The 17,135-nt window shown below is 37.4% G+C and overlaps 1 protein-coding gene across 1 annotated transcript in view; it reads left to right on the top strand.

The window, feature by feature from the left end:
- CALCRL (calcitonin receptor like receptor) overlaps positions 1 to 17,135 on the top strand; it is a 68,308-nt gene that overhangs the window by 39,824 nt on the left and 11,349 nt on the right. Inside the window, exons 6-10 of the mRNA XM_030485513.1 lie at positions 3,038 to 3,129; positions 8,480 to 8,606; positions 10,145 to 10,298; positions 11,576 to 11,636; positions 11,772 to 11,838. Of these exons, the coding sequence (XP_030341373.1) occupies positions 3,038 to 3,129; positions 8,480 to 8,606; positions 10,145 to 10,298; positions 11,576 to 11,636; positions 11,772 to 11,838 (501 nt within the window). The remainder of the gene's footprint in view (positions 1 to 3,037; positions 3,130 to 8,479; positions 8,607 to 10,144; positions 10,299 to 11,575; positions 11,637 to 11,771; positions 11,839 to 17,135) is intronic.

Here is a 17,135-nt window from a genome sequence, read left to right as displayed (position 1 = left end):
CCTTTACATTTTACTCTGTAATTTGAAGTAAGTGCAAGTTCAGCAGAACTGCAGGTTTGCACATCTGTGGAAGATGTGCTGAGTGCATGAGTTTATCCGACTAAGTTATGGTAGCAGATTTTCATTAAGTGCACAGCCAGAGCTTTATTTGAGATTAATACATCTTCAAGGCAGCTTTCAGTAGAGTTCAGATTTATTTTGTGGGGGTTTTTTTTGGTTTTTTGTTTGGTGGTTTGTTTTTTTTTTGTGTGTGTGTGGGGGGGTTTGTTTCCTGTTTTTTGGTTGGTTGGTTTTTTGGGGTGTTTCCCCCCCCCCCCATCTGAAGCAGAGCTAGTATCTTTTTTTACAAAGTGTAGGCAAGCTGTAGTTGAATGGATTCACCACAGGGTCTTTAGAGGCCAAAGGGAAGTAAATTATGAGAAATGTTAGATAGGATTTGTTTTCCCTTGTGATCCTTTTCCTGTGTATGTCTTGTGTCCTAGCTCCCAAGTGCCATTTTTTTCAGTCTCTGAAATGTTAAGCAGCTTTCATGAATGGAAAACCTATACTTGAAGTTTATTTAAGTTAAATTTTGCAAGCATCCAAAATTATCTCAGGCCAGGCAGCAAAATGATTTGAGTGGTTTGCTATATATCAAAGTTGTATATATACATTTCTATATATGGGCATGCACATACATACTTTTGTGGGTATATATATAGATTCTTCTTTTTAAATAGACTTCAGTTTATCTTGCCCATGCATTGACATATTTAGAAAATAGTAACAAACAAAAGAATCTGGTAAACTTCCACGTGCCCTCTTTCTGAGATCCTCTGGGATATGTAAGCATATAATGGGCAAAATTGCATATTTTGCATTCCCTACCCCTCCATGGGAATGCAAAACTCTGTCCACTTTATCTGTGAGCAAACTCTATGATAAAAACTCACATATGTATCATAGTTTGCTCACATGATATGAGCGAACTCTATGCCATTAATATTCTCTTCATATGTTATAACTCTATGTCCATAATATTCTTTGTTTATGAAACAGTCATTGGAAGAAGCAGTTACTTGGAACTGTAAATGTCCAGTGGGTCAGGATAGACTGTAAATTAATTTAGGCCTTGTGGAAAAGAGCTCAATAATAGCAGATTGTGTCAAGAATACTGAGATAGTAGAGATCTGCCTGCCTGCATCATTGCTGTCAGGAGTGCTTTAGGGTATTTACTTAGAAACCATATTGAGAAAAGTGATAATAAATCATCATAAGGCACTTTTGTATTGCTTTTTTGCGAATCATGAGACATTGAATACACTAATGACCATTTAATTCTACTAACAAAGATGCTATAATTCATTGATTCTTGCTGATACTTGGTTGGAAACTGAGATGTTTTTCAGACAGGAGCAATTACGTGCAGGTCCTTCTTTATGAATAATGAGCTAGTTTCCCTCAGGCTATTTTGCCAGCATATTTCAAGTCTGTCATGCATCAGAAGGTATTGTTTAAATGGAATAATAGCTCAAAAAAAGCCTTACCTCTTGCTACGGTTCCACATGTTGTTACATTAACAACATTATCTTTTCACTTTGCTCAGGAGGTGGGTTAGATAATGCACAGTAAATGTGACTGTTCTCCATTCTTACTGCCCTCGGCAGCAGCCCCTGCCGTACCACTGCATTATGCTAGTTCTAAGTTGTGCAGAAATCTTCTAAATCCTAAACGTGCATCTTTGCCTAAATCAGTCACAGAATGAGGGGGTGATTTGGGATATGGATCTGTCGCAGAAATGTATCATATGCACGTAGCCAAGTAGCGATTCAGGGGTGACCCTTGTTTTTTGCCCCCTTACGAATTGTTATGAAAATTTCACTTAAACCTATTGCATTGCTTTTAAATTTTTTTTTTAAAGTTATCTCATTTTAAAAAATAATAATAATTTGAAAAATTCTAGCATGTACAAAAAGGTACCCTTGTCTCATCATAAAACCTTAAAGCTTTACCTGGAATCATTTTATTTTATTTTAGTTTAGTTTATTTTTATTTTATTTTATTTATCTTATATATTTCAGAAGTCAACATATGTAGCAAGCTGCAGTTAGTCTATCTTAAATTGACTTAAGTCAATTTAAAATAAGTTCAATCTTAAATAAGTTCAGAGGGTACATACAGTTTGGAGTACATGAGCAATTGTGGTACATGAGCATAGAATCCAGATAGTCGTGCTTTATTTTGATAGAATAAGGTTCAGCCTTATTGTTATTGTTCCTGTGTACAAAATTATTATCTTGCTTTTAATGCAACAAGAGAAATTTTGTGAGGCAGATTCCATGACTGAAAGCAGGGGATTTTTACAAATGGGATTTAATATATCATTAATTCAAAGAATTAGTGATAACATGGTGTATATATTCCAAATATTAATTAACTGGTTCTTCATTTTTACCTTTTGTACCTATCCAGCTTTTCATAATTCTATAATTTGGCTGTAGGCTTATTTAATGTAGACTGTTTAGTCTTCATTGTTCTTTTTTTTTCTTTTTTCATGCCCTTCCTTAAATGTCAAGTGAAAACTAAATTTCCAATATCATACTCACAGCTTGTTTTAAAGGAAGTGTCTTTAAATGGTAAGAACATATCTTCTATGAGGAAAAAAATACATTCATTCATATAGGAAGCACATGTTTAACTCAAGAGTTGTGTTAATAAAGGAATCAAGCCTCAGACAGGAATGCCCCCAATGCAGTAGCATAAACAGCCACATTTATGTAAATACTTAGAAAAAAGCCTAGCCATATATATTAGAAACCTGATGTCTTAAATGATGAGTTCTAGTGATTATTCGAACAGATGTGTTGCGTGTCCTATAGAAAAAGATTTTAGCAAGATGTTGATTTGCAGGATTCTAGACCTGGCTCATCATTGTCTGTAATGTTTTTATTAATCCTATTATAGTTCTTTTATATGCAGAAGAGATGTGTAAGTATGTGCTTTATCAGCAATAGTTCTGTATGTATCACAGCTGCTTGCTTTTGTTCTTGTATTGCAGACTGCTCTGAACTTGTATTACTTGGCCATCATCGGACATGGTCTTTCAATTACATCACTTCTGATTTCTCTTGGCATATTCTTTTATTTTAAGTAAGTATATTTAAAATTCTTTACTAAATACCAGTGGTTGCAAAAATCCTAATTTCAATACTTTGAAACATCAGCCATTCCAATGAAATTAGAAGGAGCAAGAAGGCACAGAGTCGGTATATTGCTTTGGTGAACATTATAATGTAATAAAATTTTAGGTTTCTTTTAATAGAAACCTAAAATCCCAAATCTGCAAATCAAAAACTGTAGAATATATTGAAACTAGGAAGTGGGAAAATGGGAATTAAAAAAAAAAAAGTTTGCTTGTTTTGGGTTTAGGTTTGGGGTTTTGTTGTTGCTGTAGTTTCGGTGGTGGTGGGGGTTTAGTAAATAAGTTGCAGTGTGGATATGCCAAGCATCAACCGAACAAAAGAACAAATGGAAAGCAAAATGATATGTACATTGATATGATAGGTACAGTAACGTTGCAAACTAAGTAGCCACAAAATGCGATAATCTGTAAAGAAAGTAATGTTAAGAGCTATAATAGGAATGGGAATAATAAAAATAATCCTGAGTTTTTATTCACTACATTATCTCTATGACAGTTATGTCATATCCATTGTCTAACAGCTATTATGTTACCTTCCTGAAAGTGAGCTGTGTATCACCACTGTCACAACAACTTGTAATATAATGCACAGATCTTTAAAAATAAGTCGTTTTATTACTTGTGAACTTACTTTTCTTTCCCATGAAAGATCCCTTGTGTTTTTTTTGAAGGAGTTGATGAGGTTTAGTAGAAAGTTGAAACCAGGAGTGTTGCCACATGAGCGGAGCTGAGAGAGACAAGTTGTCTCTGCTAAATGCTGCGCCGCACAGTGCAGGCTTTCCTTGTTAACTGGCACAGTTTAACCATTTCTGCATTGGTTGTTATCAGCTAATTTAGATCTGCTCTGTGGTCTTACCTGTTGTTTACTGCTGTACCCTACTGTCTCACTCGATCTTTTACTTTTCCCTTAACATTTAAATATGAATAGAACATATGCTAGCAACTGGGGCTAGCTCTCCTGCTCTGGACTTTGATTAGGTAAGGGTAGCAGATATCTGACAAAAAAATATTCTTTTTAGTTGCATTTGGCTGAATATAGTGTTTCCAATTTAGGTATGCATTATTTCCCCAGTTTCTGGAACAACATTTCCACAAATCCCCAGCAAACCAGAGTGTTTCTACTTTGTAACCTCTCTTTATGAAATCCAGTATTCAAGATGACTTTTCAGCTTTTTCTGACTTCTTCTCATGAGGCTCATGTACGTGAGGACAAACCAAAACATTTGTGGATTTTTAATCAGTTTATTTGCATATGACTCGTAAAAACAATGATTACCATTTCCAAATTCACTTTCCCTCCACGAAATCAACAGGTGAAATGGCTCTGAGTTCTTATAAGAAGCTTTTTTTTTGCATAAATATAACAGACTAAGTATGTAATGTGACAGGAAAAATGTTTTTACAGACTTCTCAGGAGAAAACAAAAAGATTTGGAATACGATATGGTTTTAAAAGTTCAGACAGTGAAGCATGATATTTATGTATTATAACAGGAAAACAAAGCCATTTTCATCTTGGCCTTGTGGCATTTGCTGCAAAAGCAGGTGGTCTGCTTTGCGACCCTTATAACTATGTCATGTTTGTCTAGCCCTCCCAGGTTTTTTTCTCCTTCTGGTAGAAGGATCATCTCTCCTCAGAGAACTACATGGAATTAATCCAGACCCACAAACCACGTTTTCTAGACTGTGGTTATGTTGGGATATAAAAGGAAATTACAAAATTTAAAGAAAGCTAAAGAAAGTCCTCTACAAGCTGTTCTCTCGGGATGTGCAGTTCCTCTAAAGTATTTTTAGTACCAGAAGGATATTTAAGGATCTAGATTAATACCAGGATGTATTATGTATCGGCTGAAGCTTGTACGATTATTCATAGCTTTAACAGGTGGGCTTTTTTTTTTTTCCCTTTTCCTATTGTGTAGGGGTGCCTTTGAACTTGTCATGTTTCCAGAAATTTATTCTGTTAGTCAATTGGTAGTTTCCAGATGATATTTGCTCGATTGCTCACCATTAGAATATCTTTAGGTTTGACTGGAAAGGTGGTAACTTTCTCCAGAGGAAAACCAAGAAGTTTTTCCAAATATCTTCAGGTTTTCAAATACCAACTCTTTGGGTTTTGAAGCATTTTTTTTTTTTTTTTTTTTTTTTTTTTTTTAATTAAACCGGTTTTGTGAATTTTTTTTTTTTTTAATTTGAAATTCTCTCTTTTCTTTAGAAAATTGTCTCAGTGGAAATACTTGTCCAGTTTGTCACTTGTGTTTCCCAGGAGAATTGGAGTTCTTGGTTTAATAGCATAAAATGGGCTATAAACTTGGAACTCCGAGCTTCCTCTCTGAAAAGTCATCTGTGACACATAAAAAAAAGTAACTTCTTGCAGTTGTCTCTGCTTTCTCTTTCTGTTACATCTTCTAGGTCATACATGTACTTATTATAAAATCTTATGTTAAAATAGTTCTATGGTTTACATAAAGAAAAGGGGGGAAAAAAAACAAACCAGAGGCAAGAGAAATCTTAAACCCAGGGAATACAGAGAAAGAGGAGCTGTAATTTGAAGGATGGCCCCCAACCTGAACAAACCCCAAACCAACCAAACAAAAAAAGCCCACCCGAAATAAAGGAGTTGTTGATCAAGGATCATGTCAAATCGCATGGGAGCACTCACAGAGAATAGCAATGCTATGCTTAAAGAGTGGGTAGACAACTGAGTGGTTACACTGATAGAGAATGGAGGTTCCCAAGTCACTGAAAGTTAATTTTGGCTGACCAGATAATTCCCTCAGGTGCATATGTGGAACTCAGTGGTTGAATTTTGCAGTATATGAATACCTTTAGAATTTAGATCTCAAACATATCTGGAATTTTGAAAATGTTACATTTTTTTCGTTTGGGAGAGATATTGCAGAAATGAAATTTTCCCTAATGTGCCCAAGACATATAGGATACAAAATAGGAAGGGAAATAGGTAAATTAGCAGGAAGTCTGGTTTTTATTTTACTGCACATGGTTTAATCCAGAGGTAGGTCATTCAAATGTTCTTAGATCATAATTATGAGAATTAAGCGATTAAAGGATATTATGTCATTAAGAAAAAATAGTCAGAAAGAGGAATATAGGAAGAGGAACAAAAGAGGGAGGGTGGGGAGGCTTAGGAAAAGATCCTTTTATTACCAAAAGCAGTCTTCATTTTTAAATGTCATCAGTCTTGCTTTCTTGTTTCTTGTCTTGTGATCCTTTCAGTCCTTTTCTGCATGGGTGGAGGTGGGTGTGGATGGGTGTGTTTGAATATTCAACAGGAACAGCTGCTGGATGACCCTGAGAGATGGCCCCATTAGCTGTACGTGCTTTTCCTTGCCTGCGCACTGAATCTTTAACAATAAGCAGACAGAATTCCAGAGTTCTTCAGGACTTGTTTACACAAAGCCCTTAGCTGGAATCTAGCGTCGCCTCTCCTTTTGTATATAAACCATATAGGAAGAAAAAAACCTTATGAAAATACATTTTCAAAGTACATAAAAACCTGAATATTTTAATAATCAAAGCTGTATGTGTTTGGGGCATTAAAACAAAAAAAAATAAAAAGCCTAATGGAATGTACTCTATCACTTAATTCATATCTAAACCTGTGTTCTGTAATTTGGATGGTTTCTCTTTTCTGTTTTCTTCAGGCAAACAACACTTGGCAAACAGAGGTTTGACTAGGGTAGTGCCTCCTGCTGCATGGCAGCACTGGTTTCTAGAGTGGTTTCCTTCTGCCCTATTTAGTGAAATGAGGCTTAGAATGTCTCAGGGCTCCAAGGCTTGACTTGCACAAACTCTACCTGACTCATGGTATTGCAGTGCCCATACTTGAGCGTACTCCATGTATTTGTGGGGTGCTTCATACACTTTTTGTGCAATAGCTGTGAAGAATGCGTCTAAGAAGTGCAGTGTCCTCTATAGCCAGTCTTTTTTTACTCTCTTGATTTATCTGTCATGTTCTCAACGTATACTCCTCCAGCTTTCATGACTGTTCTGTATCTGCATTTCTCTATTAAAATATAAATTTCTTCTTCCTCCTGCCCTCCCAAATTAAAAATTAATCATCAATGTCCATACTTTATCTTGTCTTCCAGGCATGCTGTTTGAAAAGGCTAGACAAGTTGATTTTCCTTTGTGACAATTTAGACTTGTCCCATGCTGACCTTTTCAGTGTATTTCTGATTGCTCTAACAGTGAAGAGCAGTTGCCTGTGTGATAGATTTTCCTTCTCCAGTTATTTTGTCAATCAGCTGCACTCCGTGGTGCTGGCTGCTAAATGGAGGTAGATAGGTATGGTTGTAAAGAACAAATTCTCTACAGCAGAGGCTTCAGTAGGTGCTTTATCCAGATTTAACCAAAGAGTGTTTTCTGAGAGTGTCCTTTTATAACAAAATGGATGTTACTTGCTTTTTTGGGAGTTTTGAGCATTAAGGTTTAATATCCCAATGATCTGAATTGTCCATATATCCATGCAGGCTTTCTATCTTTTTTTTTGTGTGTGTTTGCCTATAAAGCTGAATTTCTTTTGAAAAACTTCAATGAGAGGCACTCCTGCCTCTTGGAATGGCACTAATTCACACCTGTTTTCTGTAGTATGGCAGATAAACAGAAATTTGCTGACTATGTTCAACTTCGAGTATTGTTTAATATTACTGACACTCTGCTTAAAAACGACAAACAACAAACTGGCTCTTCCAAAGATTTTTTTTTGCTTTATTGCAAGATTAAAAGCAAACTTTGAAAATTAACACAATTAAATGCGGTTAGATACTGCATTTTATAATTGTTTATATACTGTTTATAACTGGGTTATATACAAAAGTCTATAAGATTCGTGTTATTTTACTTATTTGGATATTTTTCTAGTTATAAGATCAAGGAAGGAAAATGACAGGAATACAAGTAGTAAAAATAATAATTATCCTCAAAACATCTTAGGAGGTTTGGGTAAATGGAAATGCAGGGTGAGAGAGCTTCTTCAAAGGTATAAATCTTCTGAAACATGTTACATTATTGCTATTCAGATGTTTTTCAGATCGCCACCGCAAAGCAGGTCCAGCCCTGTAAACACATTGGAACTGAATGTACTTGCTTTGCCTCCTGTTGGCGTTGAAGGGAAAGTGTTACCTTTCACATCATTCTATTAAATTTGGACTGTAGCTTAAGAAAGGGTTGATGTAAGACTTCTTAATAAAGAGCTCTAGTGTTTCAAAATTTCAGGGTGTCCCCAAGTACGCAGCATTTTACCCTTGGGTATTCATTTGTTCTTGTTTCTCTTTTCTAGGAGCCTGAGTTGCCAAAGGATTACCCTGCACAAAAATCTATTTTTCTCTTTTGTTTGCAACTCGGTTGTAACAATAATTTCACTGACTGCAGTTGCCAACAATCAGGAGTTGGTTGCAACTAATCCAGTAAGTGAAAGTATATTTGGCAGCCTTGTCGATTTGTCTGTGAGCAACACAGAAGAGATGGGACGTGAATAGTTGACAAAATGTTGTATATAGTGAGGTTAAAATGTTCAGTAACGATGTGTCCATGTTACGTAGTACAACAGATGTGTAACAATGATTTGGGCATTCCACATTTGTGGTTTTGAAACAGTAGAAACACTGTAAGAGACAAAGCACACTGAACTGCTCTTCTGAGTTTCTACAAATCCCTTTTGCACTGAAACAACTGTAAGAAAGTAGCCTGTTCTAGATGATCTCAGTGAGGTTATGGCAGTTCAAATTCACCAAGGAAGGGTAGTAAAAGAAGCATTACAGTGTATTTTGGATCTGTATGCTACTTTCGTATGGCTTTAACTTTGCCATCTTCAGTCGAAATGAAAAGAATCAATTTGGGGTTTTTTTTGTGAAAGGAGGTGACGCTGACCCTTGTATTCCAAAAGTAAAAAGCAAAATGAAAACCTCATCCGTTTGGGTCTGATTCCCCACCCACCACACCCCCCATCGTTTCCTGATAACACTGGGTAAGTGTGAATCAGAGCCTGAAAATGAAATACATAAATAAATCCCTAATTATGGCCTTATTTTAATTTAGGCCTGGAAGATAAATTCAAATTCTGTGAAAGTTAGGGCAAAACTCCAGAAGCTTAATCAAGTAAAAAGATAAATTCTCTTTCTCCTGTAAAACCTCATCCAAGTGCTGGAAAACAATCTTGAGATAGCTGCTAATCACCTCATGAGTTAGGTAGCAAAATGGGGTAAAAAATGTTCATTTTTGGTTTGTTTTAAGCTAAGTGCCAGAAATAGATCAACCTAACACTCAGTGGTTACAGGAGGAAAAAAAACCCCAATCCATTGTGTCTAAATCTGCACATTAACTACTGCTTCTCTTTCACAACCTCACATTTTAGTCTTCACAGTAAATCGTTTTATAACATTTTAATTGAAGAATGTCTTTTGAATTAAGCTAAATACAAATATATGCCAACAAGAGAGATTCTTCTCAACTGGCGCTAAGTGCTGTTATGGCTAGGTTAAAGTTGGAAGTATCATAAGCATTTTAAAAACATAAATTGTTCTCTGGAGTACCTATATGTTGTGATTGGTGAAATCTGAGAGGGAATTACCTTCATCAAAATACATGTTTGGTTGTGTGCTTACCATCAGATAATTTAAGGATTCCCTACTGATTGGAATGGCTAAGTGTGGCAACGTTTGCAAGAAGGGAAAATATCATTACGGCTTTCTGCCATCATGCTCGAGGATCTTGAGGTTCTCATGTTTGAATAATAAAAATATAGACTCAGTTACCACTTTTATTGTCACCATAAAGTATGGAATTGTAATACCTGAAAATTTTACTAAAAAAAAAAGTAAATATAGTGAAAAAGAGAACAAACATTAAAATTTTACTTGAACAGTGTTTTTTACCATCTTGCAAATAAAGCTCTGAGATTTTTGCAACTTGAACATTAATATTGTACTCGCCTTTTTTTCTGCAGCTTAGTTGCAAAGTGTCACAGTTCATCTACCTGTACCTAATGGGTTGCAACTACTTTTGGATGCTGTGTGAAGGCATTTACCTGCACACTCTCATCGTGGTGGCTGTTTTTGCTGAGAAACAACACTTGATGTGGTATTACCTTCTTGGCTGGGGTATGCGATTTCACATTCTATGTTTTCAGGCCAAAGCAATCTCTTCCTCCTTTTCATGAGAATTAAAACATCTGTACCTTTGCTTCTCTGAGCTGGTAGCTTTGAACAATGATGACACACCCCTCTTCTTTGTCTGTGGTGTTTCAACAGGCTTAGAATTATGAATGTAGGAAGTTGTATGTACTTCTGTCTTTGCTGAAAGAGAGATTATGCGTTTCTGGAGTCAGGAAGCGACTCCTCCTTTGTATAGAGAAAATAGTCTCCTATTATAAAAAAGACATTAAGATGTAATTATTCATTGTTCCTCATCTCGAAGATGTTTATTCAGGAATGAATGTTTGTTTTCAGAGAAGTCTCGCCATGTCTTGGGTGGAGGGTCAGAACTGAGTTAAAGATGGCCAAGGATTTATTTTTCCAGCAGTTCCATTTGACCTGTATTGTTCACTAAGCAAATAGCTGTATATTCAAATAGCTGAATAAGCAATATATAAATTGCTTATTCACTACAGAATAGCTGTAGCTGAAGATCTCAAGAAATATCAGTATCAAAACTAATAAGCCAAACCTGGTCATTTCAGATAATGCACAACAGCATATTCACAAAGTGCAAGTGAGGGCTTTCTCCTCAGTCTCAGTGTATTGGCACATTCATGCTATAACATGACTTGGTACCCAGGTAGCTGTCCCACTACAAACACACCTGAGATGTGGTTAAAAGATCATAGGTGCACAGCAACTTCTGAAAATCGGGTACCATCAGGGTGTCAAGGACCCCAGATAACTCATATGCTTATTCTTTTTAAATTTTTAATTCTACCTGATTTCTAGAGTCTGATTTCAAATTTGTTTTGCAGGTGGCCTTGTTTTCTGTACACCTAGCAGGTATCAACATTGTTAAACATACCTTTAAAGCTCTGGTCATGTATAGAATTACCTTTTTAGAACTACTACCCATTTAGCATATTGCAAATTGCAATCTGAAAAACGTCTATGTTAATGAAGACTGACAGTTGCATTCTAAACAGGTGTAATTTGATTTGCCTTTTCTTTCTGTGCATTGGTATGGATTTCCTTGGCAAGACAGTGGGAATAAGGTTTCATACACCCCTCAAGAAGAAATCTGAGAAAATAGAAATGGTATTGGCCGTGGTTACTTTAGTTGCTCTACAAGGTATATAGTTTGGATGAGGTGAAAATACAGAAGATACCTGCAAGAGATGCAAAATGTAGTTATTTACAGGTTTACATATGAAGAAAACGTCGTTTTTTCTTCACAGGTTTTCCCCTGATCCCTGCCTGCATACATGCCGTTGCTAGAAGCTTATATTATAACGACAAGTAAGTAGCATCTCAACTTGCTTTGCAAAACTGATTTGTTTGCTATAAGGGGGAAAAAAGGAATACAAGAGATAATAATCTGCCAAATGTTTGTTGGTTGGATTTTTTTTTCTTCTTCTTGTTTGTTTTCTCTAGTTGCTGGATCAGCTCTGATACTCATCTGCTGTACATCATCCATGGCCCTATTTGTGCTGCTCTGCTGGTAGGCATTTTTCAGATAATAACTTGTTTTTCTTATTTGTTTTCTGGCTGTTCTTCATGGTCTTACAAAGTTGGTGATAGCCTAAAGCTCAAATTTAGAGGTCACTGTCATTTGCAGGACCTCTCACTTAACCCAGCAGGTGCCTTAGACACACAGGATTTATAAGTCTTGGCCTTATTAAGGAGCTGTACTCCTGGTCCTTTGGGAAACTCAGATTTTACAATGTTAGTTATCATTCCACTTAAATGCTAGTGACAAGGAAGGACTAAATATTACCTGGAGTACTACATTTAAATCCTCCTTTTAGCTGAGAATGCTTTCTTATTGCACAGGCCATTTGCCAGGTTGACCTTATTACAAGCATCCAGACTAGATGCTACCAGAATGGATCTCACTGAGGTTCAGAAAGAGGGTTCTTGAAGGTCAGGACTGATTGTGGGTGGGAGTACAGGATGGATTTAAATTGGAGCAGGCCCTTGGGAAAGAACCAGTGGAAATAGTTTTGTATCTGTGACTGCCCCTGTTCTGATACTAATCTAGCAATGTGTGCTTTGGCCACTGGGGTATTGCATCGCCTCTGATTTACTAGTCCTCATGAACTCTTAGAGCACAGTTTTCAGTCTTATGCTCTAAGTTAATGCCAGTTCTATTACACGAATGTTTGGTGCTGAAGACAGTAAATTCTAGGTAAGTCATTGAAGACACCATTGTATAAAAATCAGTGTTGTACTTCAGTTATGAGGATTGAATTTAATTTATATAATTCAGTCAGTAGATTATTGCTAAATAAAAATAGGTGCATAATAGAAGAAAATACTGATATGTACCTTTTTACACAACAATCAGCATAACTAATATCTATGAATGCAAAATATAGAGAATGCTGCAGTATAGAGGCAGACCAGAATTAGCTGCTATGTATTAGAGCCATCTCTTTTATTGTAATGAAACTTCAAGCTGATCCGGCCAAAGTATTGTATACGTGTCTGCTGACACTTTTTTATGGCTTTTCAGTTCATGCAGTTCATTAAGAATTGAAACATTAAGTAACTTTTTGGAAATCATTTAAATTTCTGACCTACATGAACTTCCCCTTCTGTTAAATTGTTAATGAATATTTGCAGAGGGCACTCTCTGCACAAAGAACTCTCTTGGAAGACCACTGCATAAATCCTGTGGTTCTTGTGACTCCTATTTTCATTCACAGTTAAATTGGCTAGTGAACGTGTATTTTGAAGATTGCTTTGATACCATGACACACCTGAGGTCCTCTGCACAGGAAGCCAGAGGCAGTCCCCATGAAATTACTGGCCCTTGGGATGTGACAATCTCTTGTCCTGTAGTCAGGTCTGCCATGTGTTCATATAAAGACATTTTAACTAGTGCTCTAATCTGCAAATTTAAACCAGTTCTAAATCCTTTCAATTTTTTTTTCTCTCTAATTTACATAGAAGGTGGAATCCTGTTTTCATGGAAAGGGATAGGGGTGTTTTTCTTACTTCCATTGTGCTGTATATCACCCAGAAAATATATGCTATTCTGCATTGTTTTGTGGGGGGTTACGTTCTTTGTCCAGATGTCTCTTCACAGATATATCATTTAAGTTAAAGCTGAAATATATTTTGTATTAGTCAGAGCTTGCTTAAATAGCAACAGAAAAATTTGTGCAAAAGTTACAAGACTATACCACCCTCCGTGAAGTGACCCTGTTTTAGGATGCAGGATCATTTTCTCCTTCCAAGCAGTGGCCTCCATAAAGCCACACTGAAAACAGCAGCAAGGCTACTGCTGGTTTCAGATGTACTGGATCAGTTCCAAACTGTCAAGCCTGCTTTCCATTCAAGGCAGCACTAAGAATGGCCTTTGATTTTACTGGAGGCATAATAATCGCCTCTGTGGGGTTGGTGTGGGCAGAATCTGTGTCTGTTCTCCACGTAATTTACAAGTGTGTATACCTTTGACTTTCCTATATTTGTTCATGAGCTGACTGAAGGCATTTCTCTTGGATTTTTCTTACCCCAGTACAACCAGTAAATTTATTTGAAAACCATGTAGGAATATGTTGTGGTTTGAGCCCAGCCGGTAACTCAGAACCATGCAGCCACTCGCTCACTCCCCTACTTCTTCCTCCCCCTGCTCCCAGAGGGATGGGGAGGAGAATCGGAAGAATGTAACTCCCACGGGTTGAGATAAGAGCAGTCCCGCAACTAAGGTATAACACAAAACCACTACTGCTACCACCAATGATAATAACGATAAGGGCAATAACAAGGGGAGAGGATACAATTGCTCACCACCCGCCGACCGATACCCAGCCCGACCCGAGCAGTGATCTGGGCCTTCTGGGTAACTCCCCCCGGTTTATACACTGGGCATGACATGCTGTGGTATGGAATACCCCTTTGGCTACTTTGGGTCAGGTGTCCTGTCTCTGCTTCCTCCCGGCTTCCCCTCCTCCCTGGCAGAGCATGAGACTGAGAAAGTCCTTGTCAGAGTAAACATTACTTAGCAACAACTAAAAACATTGGTGTTATCAGCGTTGTTCCCAGGCTGAAAGTTAAAAAACACAGCACTGCACCAGCTACTAAGAATGAGAAAAATGACTGCTACAGCTGAACCCAGGACAGAATAACAAGGATTAAACACAGCTATACATCTTGTCTGTGATGTGAAAGTAATTTAAAGGAGTCGCTTTCCTTTCTGGTAACAAAAAAAAGAATATGTCATTCAGAAAAGACAAGCCAGAGATAAAGACATGAGATGAAATGCATGTTTGGGCTTTGTGAACAGAACCCTCATTTGCTTAAGCAGCTTGCTTGCCAGATACAATTTCCACACTTTACTAAGCATGACCTGCTTTAGAAGACATTTAAGCAACAATATTAAACTGCAAATTAGATAACTAGGGAGAAGACACTGTTTCTATTTGCAGGAGCAAGATCTCAAAGAATATGAAGAGGACTGTCAAGTGGGTGCCAGGCAGAATTGGCAGAAGCCGATGGGAATTTAACTCTCGTACATCACCGAAAATCCTACAATTACATAAAGTTAACAATAATGCTGCTTTTATGGTCCCTGTTGTTACATAACTGTGGTCACATCCCTGCCAAAGAAACTGGAAATGGGAGGAGACATAAGTTGCATTTTGATTGGAATTCTCTTCAGTTGACCATTTAATTACGACTGTCCGCCTAAGCAACCCAATTAAATAGCATTAGAGGGAAACAGTAGAGTGATAGTTTTAATGCTAAACAAATACCGATCAAAATGGAGGGGGTGAAAAGGCAACAGGTTTGAACTTTAGTGGAAGCAGCAGTGATTTCAGTGTAGGTTTCAGATGTGCTGGTGTACCAGTGATTTAGTTTGCATTGGTGCCACTGAAAGGGTAGATTTTGATTTAGTTATGCCATTATTTATATAAAACTACAGGGATGTTGATTTTGCCCTGTAATAATGGTATGTGTTGGTGTCTTCACTGATGGGCTTTTATAGATGCAAACTCTCTTAGCAGAAGAGGTAAGTGTACTCAGGAAACGTGTACTAGAAGGAAGTTTAGGAGCTTTTAGCTTTGTTACTGACCAATTTAATGACTTTAAAGCTGGACTCTAGTACAAGACTTAGGAGCTCAGAAGCTGAATGCTTAGCATGCATATACCCAGCCTTGGCAATGTCCACAGGTCAGGTATAGAACATATCTTCATGAGCACATACAAGTATTCTGCCCAAGCAAGCCAGGCTTAAGCAGGCTAAGATCTGAAGCTGTGTAACTGCATTAAAAGCCAAGCAATGACTGTCAGCTGATATCTAGAAATATCTGAGCTTCTTGAGCAAAGAATGGTCTGCTTATATCATCCTAAGGATGATATAAACCTGCATGCTAGTAAGTATTACATACTGCTTAGCACAAACTCAGTGTGGAGGGAACTAGAAATATCAGGGACCTGAGGAGAATTTAATGCAAGAACTGCAGCAAGCACTGACTTACAAGGTCAGTGGTATTCACAGCCACTCTTAAGGCAGAACCTAAACTCTACTAACTTCCCAGTACAGGCACTAGCATTTCTTTTTCTCTAGGACTGCCTTCTGCGCCTTTGCTTCCATTTTTGTTCATTTGCCTGGTTCAATTTTCAGGTCATTGTGGAGCTGCCAGTATTTTACTCTCTGTTCATACTGCAGCTAGCACAACAGGGCTCCTTTGGGGCTTTCCAAACCATCACAGTCAATTTGATGATAATATATATGTGAGTAGTTTCACTGGCCTACTTTTGCTTAAATATAAAAATCTACTCACTGCCTTGCTAAAATCAAGACCTGTTTTCTTCACTTTAATTGAGAATTCAGTTCATCCTGATCTCACTATATTTTGTGACAGAAGAGATACTCATCAAAAATTGGTGCTGCATACTCTTACTGACACTCATGGTTGTCTCAACTCTGTCCGCTTTGCCTCATCCCTCTATTCTGTTTGCCCTAATATTTGTTTGCAAACTCTTTGCATGCTTATTTTTGGACTTTTTGCCGTTGATGGGTAAGTGGAACAGTTGGAACAATTCTGTGCGATTCAGCATGTTGTAAAAGAAATAGTTTGCTGGGTGGTATTTTACACCTGGCTGCTGCAACTTTCATCTTCAGTTAGCATTCTGGGACAGTATTAGAGGAATTGGCCATGCTACCAACGCAGGAGAGAGCTGGAAACTCTAGGTTTGATATTGAGGTTTGAGACATGTTGATGTTGAACAAGTAGATTTGTGAAGGATTAAATTTAGAAATGGAGGAAGGGCTTATTGTCTGTGTGTGCTATAGGAAGCTGGATGAGGATCGTGGGCTGCATAAAATCTAAATAAATCCCTTGAGAAAGAATCAGAAGACCTTGGATGCTTAAACAAAGCTTAAAGGTAGCTGGAGACGTCCGGGAGAAATTCATGCAGTGGTTTCCTATGTAAAACTGTTTCCTGTTAAAATGGTTTAAATAGCATGTAACTAGACTATAAATAACATTACATATCTGTCAAGGGCCCCGTTGCTATAACAAATACACAGCTGATTTTTGTGAAAAACTTAACCAACATGAAAGAATTCTGCTGGGGCTGTGGAGGACCTGGTGACATGCATGGTCTGAAATGGCTTCCCCGTTTGTACTTGGCCTGCTGCAAGACAGATGTCTCCTCCTAGACCAGGGATTCCTAGTCTTTCTAGAAGGGAGTTGTCTGTGTCTGCCTGCTGGCTTCTTTGCCTGGCCCTCCGTTTTTGTCTCTAGATAGCTATTGGCAGGGATAATTACTTGGAAGAAGAGATAG

This window comes from Strigops habroptila, chromosome 5 (assembly GCF_004027225.2).
Source record: "Strigops habroptila isolate Jane chromosome 5, bStrHab1.2.pri, whole genome shotgun sequence".
NCBI lineage: Eukaryota > Metazoa > Chordata > Aves > Psittaciformes > Psittacidae > Strigops > Strigops habroptila.
The sequence above is the reverse complement of the archived record's forward strand: the minus strand, read 5'-3'. Positions and strand labels throughout refer to the sequence as shown.